The sequence below is a fragment of the Enhydra lutris genome, unplaced genomic scaffold (genome assembly GCF_002288905.1).
Source record: "Enhydra lutris kenyoni isolate GAN:26980312 unplaced genomic scaffold, ASM228890v2 scaffoldscaffold3, whole genome shotgun sequence".
Lineage (NCBI taxonomy): Eukaryota > Metazoa > Chordata > Mammalia > Carnivora > Mustelidae > Enhydra > Enhydra lutris.
In genome coordinates, this window is record NW_019154087.1 from 30,439,578 (window position 1) to 30,451,776 (window position 12,199).

Sequence of the window (12,199 nt, forward strand, 5' to 3'; positions counted from 1 at the left end):
TGAACAACATGGGTTTGAACTGCACAGATCACTTACACGTGGATTTTTTACATTATGGTACTGTTAATGTATTTTCTCTTTAACATTTTTCTCTAGCTTATTTTGTTGTAAGAATACCATTTATAAGACATATATAAGAAATATGTTAATCAGCTGTTTCTTTTTTTTTTTTTTAAAGATTTTATTTATTTATTTGACAGAGAGAGATCACAAGTAGATGGAGAGGCAGGCAGAGAGAGAGAGAGAGAGGAGGAAGCAGGCTCCCCACTGAGCAGAGAGCCCGATGCGGGACTCGATCCCAGGACCCTGAGATCATGACCTGAGCCGAAGGCAGCGGCTTAACCCACTGAGTTAACCCACCCAGGCGCCCTAATCAGCTGTTTCTTAAGGCTTCCAGTTGAAAGTAAGCTGTTAGTCGAGTTTTGGGGGAGTCAGAAGTAATATGTGGATTTTCAAATGCGTGGAGGGTCAGCAGCCCTAACCCCTGTGTTGTTCAAGAGTCCGCTATATATCCTTGGATTAGCGCATCTTAACTTGACTAGAAATTGCCAGATTGTTCCTCAAAATGGCTGAAAACTTTAGCAAGTGAGATGGACATGAAATGATATTTTGTTGCTTTAGCTGCCTTTCCCCTCAGTTACTAAAGTACTATTATACATTTGTATTTTCTTTTTTGTGAAGTACTCATTCACATACTTTGCTCATTTTTCTGTTGAATTAGTTATCTTTTCCCGAGTAGTTTTTAGGAGTTACTATAGATGCCAACCCTTCATCCATCTTATATCTTACTTTAATATATCTTATATTTATTTTTAATAGAGTCAAATGTATCAGTCTTTTTGTGGTGCTCTTAGGTAACATTTATGTTTTTTTATCCTAAGCAATATAAAGAAGCAAAAATGATTCATAATCTTCCCATCCAGGTAATCCATTGACATAGAAAAAATAAAACATAAAAGCAACATATCCAAGAGTTAGAAAATTCAAATAGAGAAAACTATATAAGAAGAGCAACACTCCCCTCCCAATATAAACGTAGTTGACTGTTAAGTTTATATATTTTCCCAGAAGTTCAGTACATATAAGAGCATTGATACATATCCTTCCAGACTACACAAAGCATACTGCAGACTGTCTTTGCATCAACACATTGGATATGCCACACACATCTCTTCTGGTTGGATTGAACCCATGTGCTTTTTTTATTGTTTTAATACTTTTGATCAATGTGGCTTAATTGCTCCTATAAAAAGGTTGTGTTTCTGAGCACCATCTAGTTGACTGAAAAGTAGAAAAGTGGCAGTTATGGTCGGGCCCTCTCCTTTTTGGATCTTTGGTGCATTTGTAGGCAGTGCAACCTAGCTTTTCATTTTAGCTAGAGGGCTAGAGTGCACTAGGGGCCCAATAGCCCCAAACTATTGCCCTGAGAAAACCAAAAGAAGAAATTAAAACTAGCTTCTACCAAAGCTTCAGAAATAGGCTTTTAATCAGGTTTGATTTAGCCTAGACTTCCAGGAACCAAGTATATTATTGCCTTGAGCAATTGCACTAAGAAAATGGACATGTAGGGTAATAATGGAGAGCTAATAATTCTTTAAAAAGTTTTTTTCCCCATTGCTTTTCTTATACATGAGGTATAACACAAATGAGATGGCATTTTTATGTTCACCAGTGTGAGAAAGTAAAGCCATATTTAAATATAAAATAATTAACTCCAATTCTTGTAGCTGGCCAATTAGAGAGTTTACTTTTTATTTCTGTCACAGTTAAGTACATACTCCCGAGCCAGCTAATCCAGTTTAAGAAGTAGGAGCATTTCCTGGCTGAGAGCACAATTGTCTATTCAAGGAACTAGCAGAAACAATCAAGTTTATAAGATCCTTATTATAAAGATTCTTGGATCATGGGACTTTCAAGCTTTTTCAAGATCCTTTTAATACATCCTCTTGGATGGCATCTAGGATGTTATTGGCTTTGGAAGAAGGTATAGTTAACATGGTTAAAATCCATTCACTGTGTGCATGTCAGCAAATCTACCCTGGTTGCCCAAAATTAGGAGTCTACCACTTTGGAAATATTGTTGAGAATTTTTTTTATAAGTATCTTAAACTGCTTTCTTGGACAGATACATAATTTTAACACAAATGGCTAACCCATTATATATTTCATAAAAGCTAGTAAAATGTATTTTTAATTTAAGTACCTAAAATTTTACAGTATTAAGAACTAATTTTAGGGGTTCCTGGGTCGCTCAGTCAGTTAAACATCCAACTCTTGGTTTCGGTTGTGATCTCGTGGCTTGTGGGATTGGCCCCCTGCATCAAGCTCTACATTCAGCAGGGAGTCTGCCTGAGATTCTCTCCCTCTGCCCCTCCCCACCCCCACTCACACTCACTCTTTCTCTCAAAAAAAATAAAAATAACTAAGCATCTTTTTTACTGAAAATTTTTATTATACCTAGCTAATATTTTTCAAATCTTATTTGCATATCCATTTTCAGCATGCTGTGCTATTCTTTTTATTTAACCCTACTAATGTTCACTAGAGTAAGATAGTCCAAAGACAGACATGTCTGACTTAGAATAAGTTCTTTATTACATGCAGAGAACTAACCTATAAAGTAGGAACATATAGAATGATGAGGTTTTAGGGGATGGAGGCAGGAAAAAAACTGCATTATATCCAGAACAAGTCACAGGGAACCAGTTAATGTGTGTACAACTTAAACCAAACAAAAAAATGCTCCAAAAAATATACATAATGCTATTTCCATTTATCCCATTTGAATGCAAAAGTATACATAGCTGGTAATTCTGAAAACGTTTGTTGATTTGGGAATAGAGGGAACATATTTTCCATGCACAGAATTCTTCAGAACATTTTCTGCTTGCCTACCAATCTGCCAGTTAAGCTGATGATCAAAGTCCTAAAGTAACTGACAGTCCCTTTGGGCCTAGAGTCACTTTGTGACCCGGGAAAAAGACCAACTCTGGATTCAGCAAATTTATTTCAGTTAATACACAAGATCAGATTTAGAAAAAGTATACCACAAACACATTTGGAAAACATTTTATAAATTATATTTAAAGAGATATTTAGATAATAAATGCATAGAACTAAGGGAATTGTGTCTTTAAAGAAATAATGACAAAGTGAACAAGGACATACAAAGTCCTCCATTATACAAATTGCTTTGGTAGAACTTTTCTTTCTGAGACAAAGCAGGTGGGATGACTTTTAAGCAGACTGGTTTTTATCAAGGTGATGACATCATACCAGAATTCCTTATGAGATAAATTTTGCACATATTCTTTTCAAGAAAGGAGTGCTAATGTACCATAGAATCGCCTCCAGTTCAGAATGGACTCAAATGTCCTTGACTACCAAAACCAGGCTATATGAAGCAAGATCAACAATGAAAATGGGCTCTAAAATATCTACTGTTCTTTCTCTAAATTATACATCTTCATACTAAATGTTCTTATCCTCAGCTATTTTGTTTCCTCTGAATCACTCAGGGCTCAGATTTACTAATAAAGTTTTTTTCTACCCTGAGGGACACCTGGGTGACCCAGTCAGTTAAGTGTCTGCCTTCAGCTCAGGTCTTGGTCCCTGGGGTAAAGCCCCGCATCAGGCTCCCTCTGTCTTTCCCCCCAACTTGAGCTCCCCTCTCTCTCTCTCAAAAATAAATAGAATCTTAATTAAAAAAAAAAAAAAAAACTACCCTGTTTTCTGTTGACCCCTGACCCAGGTATTGAAATAATGTGAATTTTACAGTCACATTATCCATAGAATAAAACAGTTCCTCAGTTATGATTAACATTCCACAAATTGGAGGTCTCCACAGAGAAGCACGATGATTTGTGCTAGTCAGGCAACCAAGTAAAAAATTAGAGAAATCAGAGCCCTGGGATCCTGACTGTTGGTCTTGTGCTCTTCTCATGACACCAAAGTACAGATGTATCTACAGGTTTTGGAAAGTGTTAGCCTGTTTGTTCTTGGGGTAACAGTAAAAGGGCTAAGCACTCGGGAGATGTAAGCCATTACTCTCCGGAAAACTTTACAATGGTAAAAAGATTAAACATCCATTTTTTAAAAAGTTAATGAAATACTTAAAGCTATAACAAACATATTACTGGTAACTTTCCAGGAAGCCCTTCCTCAAGTGTTCCACTGACTTGACTTTTTGGCACATCTGAATAAGATATACCAGTGTTGATATATTTTTTAATATAACCACAGAATCGCCATAGACTGACAGTTCTATTTTTGCTCATCCACAGTCCCCCAAAAGCAAATGGTAACAGGGGGCCAAGGCCACCTTATTCCTGCTTCCTTTTTCTCAAAATAACCAAATACACACCTCCATTCTTCTTTGTCATACTTAGCACCAAAAGAAGAGGAAGGGGGGAAGGATGCCACCAAAGGCTGCTTGCTGCTCGGAGTTCAAACATGGGAGAGCCAGGGAATTTCTCCCCAGAGCCTGTGCTAAGCTAACCTTTCCTTGCACGTTTATTTTTAAAATGAAACAACACATTAAAAACCTTTAGGATATTAGCATAATGTAGCCTACATTGTGAAACAATTTGTTCCTAAGGCATCAATGTCCAGATTTTCTTCTCTACTGCAAAATGGGCCATATATCCACATTACAAAGTGGTATTATTTGCTCTGTTATAGCTAGAGTTTGGTAGAAGTCAAACACCAAATGTAGACAGAATCGTATCACACTACCTCAAATAGTTCCAATATTTCTAACTCCCAGACCACTAAAATATATCCCCCACTCCTCCTACTGTATGTTTTCCCCCCAACATTCACTGTATTCATTGTTTAAAAGTAGCTCACCAAGGGAGGAAAACTCTGAGAGACTCTTAATCTCAGAAAACAAACAGGGTTGCTGGAGGGGAGGGGCATGGGAGGGATGGGGTGGCTAGGTCATGGACATTGGGGAGAGTCTGTGCTATAGTGAGTGCTGTGAATGTGTAAGACTGATGATTCACATACCTCTACCTCTGGAACAAATAATACATTATATGTTAATTAAAAACATTTTTTTTTTAAAAAGTAGCTCAGTTTAGGAAATTTTGAATATAGTAGGAACAAAATTACTTCATGTAATTTTTAAACCAATACTCTGTACTCTCACAGTGAGTCATGTTCCAAGTTAGTAAAAATCACAAATTTTGTACTTAGGTTCATTGTTGGTAGTGACTTTGAGAGAGTAATTCTAAATTTTACATGTCTTATAGACTCAAGCAAATAAGTAAATATTAATGTTATTGAGAACCAAAGTTCCCACCATGGGATAAAGCAGACACAAATATGAAACAGGGAAAGGTGAGGAAGATTAGTGGTAGATTTAAAAGTATCAGAATGAACTCATGATTTTTTTTTTTTTTAAATGCATTTCCTTGTTCAGTTCCCTGAAAGTGACTGGAAACAATGACAACCAGTAGTACCCATATCTTGATTTCCAAATAGCAGTTCCCATGAAAAGGAAGTAGGGCTCCTTGGAAAAACAGCCTGTCCTACTGAGGGAAAGGAAAACTGTATGATAAACGTACATCTTACTATGGAAAAAAGCAAGAAAGTGTGCACCGACTGGTAGGCACAGGTCAAAATGACACATGAATAAGTTGAAAGTTGCTTCTGCTGGCCAAATTTGGACCAATTATAGTAATTGATTTATAAGAATTGATGTTTACAGAATTTTTATGAATTGATGAGCTCCTATGGATACTCAAAAACAGTGGGTAGGAGGGTAAAAAAAAATGCTTCCTTGTAAAAGAGTGACAGCTAATAATGTAGATGGAATGCTAGACTTAGAAAATCTCAACTTGCAGTCCCCAGTGTAATAAAATAATGTACCCCAGCAAGGATTATCAATGAATGTTAAAACCATGGAGTGAACAGGATACCAAAATGATCTCCCAAATATCTCCTCCCAGATTATTTGCTTAAGAAAAGATATCCTTAAAATGGAAAGATCTGACAAGGCAAATGACCGAACTTATATTGGCAATGTGACAATAACATTGTGTCTCCTCATGTGATACCATGAAAAAGACATGCTGCATATCATCAGCTGACTCTTCTGCCAAAATACTTATCGTGAACCTACTCATGAGAAACAGAGAAATACATAATTCTACAAGCTAACTGGCTTGCTTAAGTGTCAATTCCATAAAACACCAAAAAGTTAGGCTTGTTCTAGAATAAAGAAGACTACAGATATGGGACAACCAAATGCCATGGTTTTGGATCCTGGATTTTCACAGAAGAAGAAAGGCTTTAAAGAACACTAGCAAAAAATTGAGACTCATGTTTGAATGTGTACTCTAAGAGAATTCTGTATCAATGTTAAATTCCTTGGGTGCCGTAACTGTATCATAATAGAGGACATTTTCAGACAGGAAATGTGCTTACCTTGTAACAGACAGGCTGCAATAGTAATGAGAGAAGTATGGAGCAACTTCTTTCAAAAGGAAGTGCCTCAAGAGAGAGATGCAGCCAAGTAACAGGCACTGAACACAGGAAAAGGATTTAGGATTATTTTGTTGTACTATACTTTTAACTTTTATGTAAATCTGAAAATTTTCAAAATAAAAGGCTGGAAGTAAAAAAAAAATTTTTTTTAAGAAATTAACAGCAGATACCAGGAGGGTGATTTGGGGGGCCTTAGCCAAGTGAAGCACCAGCCCTTCTATTCTCACCTAACAGAAAGAAAAGCCAAATGTGGTTACAGGACAAATGAATCAAGCTAAGATAGCAAACAATTCCTAACCCTCTTCCTATTAATTTTGACCTGTGGCAAATGGTATAGAAGTGTCAGTGTGTGGGTTCTAATGTACCTTAATCCATTTTATCAGCAAAAGACATAAAATGAAGACAAATGGCAAACATGTTTCCCTGCTTCTAAATTATAATCCCAAGGAAGATGAAGGAATAGCAGGAAAAAACATTTATTATTTTAAAAGTTAACACCAAAAAATGGAAACTTAAATTTACTGACTTATTTTGGTGAAAAGTTGGCAGCATGATAGAACTTGATGTTTTCATCTAAATCTAAGAAACATCTGATATCAGATATTTACATTTAGACTAGAGTCCATATTGTTTTGAAATCTCCCAAAGCGAAAAAAGCCTCATCACCAATGTGTTGGTTTATCTTTTCCACAACTATCCCAACAAGACTTTTTCCCATTGAGCTTATTTTCTAAGGACAGACATTAAAGAAGCCCTTACTGTTAATTCCACAATCAGTACGTAAGATGCTCCCCTAAATATTCAGCACTCGATCTGAAAATTAGCTCTCAAAAATATGGTTGCATCTCAAATGCTGCTGATAGACTCTGCTGAAACAAAAACAGTACTGGAATCTTTTTTACTCAAATGGTCATGGAGTTTATTTGAGATTATGAAATCACCCACCCTATTCCCACCACTGCCCTCTGAAATCCCCAACAAATGCAGCAAAGTTAATGACTACACAGCGGGATAATCACTCAAACTTTTAATCTCCCTTTACACATTATATTAACATTCATATTGCGAGGCATTCCATTCACAAATATTACAGTTTGATAAAAAACTTCACACACATACCCCCAAAAGTCTATACCAGATTCAGTCACTTCACTAAATCATTAAAATAATAAAAGTAATGAAAACATTATCATAATTCTTTTAAAGCAATAAAGGTCTGAGGCACTCTGGGAAAGATGTTCTCATATTAACATGTCAGTGGTATCAAATTATCTTAAAGAAAGTTACCAGATACCCAGTAATCAAGTACGCTCCAATGACAGTAACTTCGACCTGATATGTGTTCACTGGATACACTCCCATTTGGACTGAACTACTGAAAGGAACACTGGATACACTCCCATTTGGACTGAACTACTGAAAGGAAGAGGGCAGCTGAGGTCATTTCTAAGGAGGTTCCCAACTACATAAAGGTAAAGTGTGTTTTCAACACACCAAGGACAGCTGCACCTCTACCGCAAGGGAACAGTCCAGTCTCGAAAGAAGTTCCTTTTTCATAAGTACCAGGTTTACTAAATGTCAGAAGCTAATAGTCCACCAGACTTAACTCTGCTCGCTGCTAAAGAGATTTCAGAACTGTCTCTTCCCATCAACCTCCACAGTGCAACCTTCACCCTTCTCTGAATATCTCCAAGGTGTGCCCTTGAAATAAAACAGAGGGGAAGAAAGGGAGCTTTTTCCCTCCCATTTTGACCAAACAGAGGTCTGAAATAGCAACATTTACAAAATTCTCGTGCTCTGCAACAGTCGGTTACCATTTGAAGCATGGCTACTTTTGCCATAAACTAGATTTTTAAAAAGCTGACAACCCTTTTCCAAAGTGAATTTTGCCACATCCACTCACTGACAGAGTCCACATTGGAGAGAGAGTCTCAATGACTGAGTGCTTCCTTACACACAATTACAAGGGTAAATAATCAGCATGGGGAAGGAGGGAGGCCAATTCCCAACTGGGAAATGAATCACTGCAAACTATGGGTCCACTTATGACAGCATATAACCCTGTCAGAGCAGAATCAACACAAACCCAGGTCATATAGTGTTCGGTTATTACATACATGGAATTTAAAACGTATACATATATATTTCCATACATATATAATAAAAAAAAATCTGGAACAACATATGTTGCTAAAGTTTCAAGGATTCTCATCTTCCACATTCACCTGGAGAACAGCTGGCTCTCGCTGGCCCAGTTGTGGCAGTGATAAAAGCAACTAGAAGCAGGTTTAAGTAAAAAGTGCTCAAAGGCCAAGTGAGAAAACGGGGGTGCAGAGATTTCTGGAGGGACAGGGGAGCACTGAAAAGAGTTGAGAATGTCTCCTGTATTCTTCTCAGCTTTTCCAGACCCGAGACAAGTTCTGGAGGACACTCATCCAAAGGTGGAGTCCTTCCTTATCTATAGTCAAAACAAAACAAGTAATAAAAATTTTCCCTTCCATTCTGTACTCTCTATAAAATGCATAGTACAGCCAGAAGGTATTATCGAGATGCGCCATCTCAGGAGGAATTAAAACTGGGACATGAAGTGAGGCCGCGTGCTGTCGAGTCGCCGCGTCAGGATTTCACAGCCCGTGTCTGTGACCAGCAGGGTGTGCTCGAACTGAGCAGACCGCTTCCCGTCTCTTGTCACCGCGGTCCAGCCATCTGGCCAGGTTTCATCCTGCCATCCACCTTAAACACACAAACAAGAACAGTTTCTTAATTCTATCACTCAGTTTTCTCAACAAACTCTTGAGGTAAGTGTATTTGCATGTACTCCCATATGCTGAGATATCACAGAAACAATTAGAAAATTCACTATAGGACACCTACTTACAAATGGTGGACAGCTACATGCAAAAGAATGAAACTGGACCATGTTCTTAACAACACACACAAAAATAAACTCAAAATGAATAAAAGACTTGAATGTGAGACCTGAAACCACGAAACTTCTTCAAGAAAACATAGGCAGTAATCTCTTAGACATCAGCCTCATCAACATATTTATGAATTGTATCCTCAGATGAGGGAAACAAAAGCAAAAATAAACTACGGGGGTCCCCAGGTGGCTCAGTGGGATAAGTGTCGACTCTTGGTTTTGGCTCAGGTCATGATCTCAGCTTCATGAGCTTCATGGGTCCTGGCTTGAGCTCTGTGCTGAGCATGGAGTCTGCTTGAGATTCTTTCTCCCTCTGCTCCTCTCCTTGCATCCCCCTCAAATAAACAGAGAAATCTTTTTTTTTTTTTTTAAAGATTTTATTTATTTGTTAGAGAGAGAGAGAGAGAGCACGTGGGAGCACAGGCAGACAGAGTGTCAGGCAGAGGCAGAGGGAGAAGCAGGCTCCCTGCCGAGCAAGGAGCCCGATGTGGGACTTGATCCCAGGACCCTGGGATCATGACCTGAGCTGAAGGCAGCCGCCCAACCAACTGAGCCACCCAGGCGTCCCTAAACAGAGAAATCTTAAAAAAAAAAAAAAAAAAACTATTGGGGCTACACCAAAATAAAAAGCTTTTGCACAGCAAACAACAACATCCACAAAACAGAAAAGCAACCTACTGAATGGGACAAGGTATCCACAAATGATATATCCAATAAGGGGTTAATATCCAAAATACATAAAGATTTTATACACCAGGGTTGCCTGGGTGGATCAGTCGTTCAGCGCCTCCTTTTGCCTCAAGTCATGATCCCAGGGTCCTGGGATCAAGCCCCACACTGGGCTCCCTGCTTGGCAGGAAGCCCGCTTCTCCCTCTTCCACTCCCCCTGCTTGTGTTCCCTCTCTCTCTGTGCTGAATAAATAAATAAAATCTTAAAAAAAAAAAAAGAAAGAAAGAAAAGAATTTATACACTAAAACAACAAAAACCCCACACAAATAATCCAATTAAAAATGGGCGGAAGAAGGGTGCCTGGGTGACTCAGTCAGTTGAGCATCTGCCTTCGGCTCAGGTCATGATTCTGGAGTCCCCAGATCAAGCCCCGCATCAGGCTCCCTGCTCAGTGGAGAATCTGTTTCTCCCTCTGAAGCTCCCCCACTCTCGCGCTCTCCCTCCCTCTCATCACTTGGCATCAGGGAAATGTAAATCAAAACCACAATGAGATAACACCTCACACATGTCAGAATTGCTAAAATCAAGAAGTAATAACATGTGCTGGTGAGGAAACAGAGAAAAGGGAATCTTATGGACTGTTGGTAGGAATGCAAACTGGTGCAGCCTCTGTGAAAACCTGTGTAGAGTTTCCTCAAAAATTTAGAATTACGGGGCGCCTGGGTGGCTCAGTGGGTTAAGCCTCTGCCTTCAGCTCAGGTCATGATCTCAGGGTCCTGGGATTGAGCCCCGCATCGGGCTCTCTGCTCAGCAGGGAGCCTGCTTCCCTTCCTCCCTCTCTCTGCCTGCCACTCTGCCTACTTGTGATCTCTGTCTGTCAAATAAATAAATAAAATCTTGAAAAAAAAAATTTAGAATTACATACGATCCAGTAATTTTACTACTAGGTATTTACCCAAAGAAACAAAAACAGTAATTCGAAAAGATACATACACCCTTACATTTATTGTAGCATTATTTACAATACCCAAGATATGGAAGCAATTCAAGCGTCTGCTGATAGATGAATGGAGAAGATAAGGTATACATACACGATTGAATACTACACAGCCATAAAAAAGGATGAGATTGTGCCATTTGCTGCAACATGGGTAGACCTAGAGGGTATTATGCTACGTGAAATAAGTCAGACAAAGGAAAAAAACCCTATGATTTCACTTACGTGTGGAACCTAAAAAACAAAACAAATGAATTTTCAAACAAACAGACTCTTAAATACAAAGAACAAACTGGTGTTGCCAGAGGGTCGGTATGTGGTGGGAGAAAGGGGGGGGCAGGAAATAGATAATGGGAATTAAGGGGTACAAGCTTCCAGTTATAAAATAAGCAAATCACAGAGATGAAAAGTACCGCATGAGAAATACAGTCAATAATATTGTAATGCTATATGGTGATAGATGGTGACTATACTTACTTACCATGATGGGCACTGATACAGTACTGTCCAATCAGTATGTTTACTGGATGCCTGAAACTACCGTAACATTGCACGTCAACTAGACTTCAGTAATAATAATGAAGATTCCTATTTATACTTCAACTGTTTTAGTCCTTCCAACTTGATTTTGGTCCTTAGTCCAATGAAGTAATGATGACATTTTAAATTTCCTTGGATAGGTTATAATTTTAGGTTCTTTATACCTCCCAAATATCAAATCAAGATGGTATTTCCAAAATAAAGGCACTGGGTTTCATTTTAGAAAATATATTGATACCACTCAGTATAGAACTATGAGTTAAAAATTGAATTAATGAACTTAGCTCTTTCCTGGTTTAACTTTGGCATCTGACTAAACTACAGCCAATGCATATTGTGAAGAATATAATCTTTTTATACTTCTATTATAGCACTTGATTCTTGATATTATTTTTAAATGGCAGGCACACAGATGGTGAGAACAGATTATACTGTGCAATTTCTGTGGACCACACACCCCTGTTAAGCAGAAGACAGGGCTAAGAGCTTGGTGAGGGAAGTTAAGAAATTATAGTGAGGCAAAAGAGGTTAGGGAGGGGCTAAGACTAGAGAAAGGATACTAAGGGACAGTGAAAACAGC

The 12,199-nt window shown here is 38.3% G+C and overlaps 1 protein-coding gene across 2 annotated transcripts in view; it reads right to left on the minus strand.

Annotated features, from left to right (window-relative positions):
* Window positions 1-7,500: 7,500 nt before the first annotated feature.
* LOC111157617 (methionyl aminopeptidase 1) overlaps window positions 7,501-12,199 on the minus strand; it is a 66,431-nt gene continuing 61,732 nt past the window's right edge. For both annotated transcript variants that reach the window (XM_022519196.1, XM_022519202.1), the window contains exon 11: window positions 7,501-9,222. In XM_022519196.1, coding sequence (XP_022374904.1) covers window positions 9,059-9,222 — 164 coding nt within the window. In that variant the 3' untranslated portion in view covers window positions 7,501-9,058. The remainder of the gene's footprint in view (window positions 9,223-12,199) is intronic.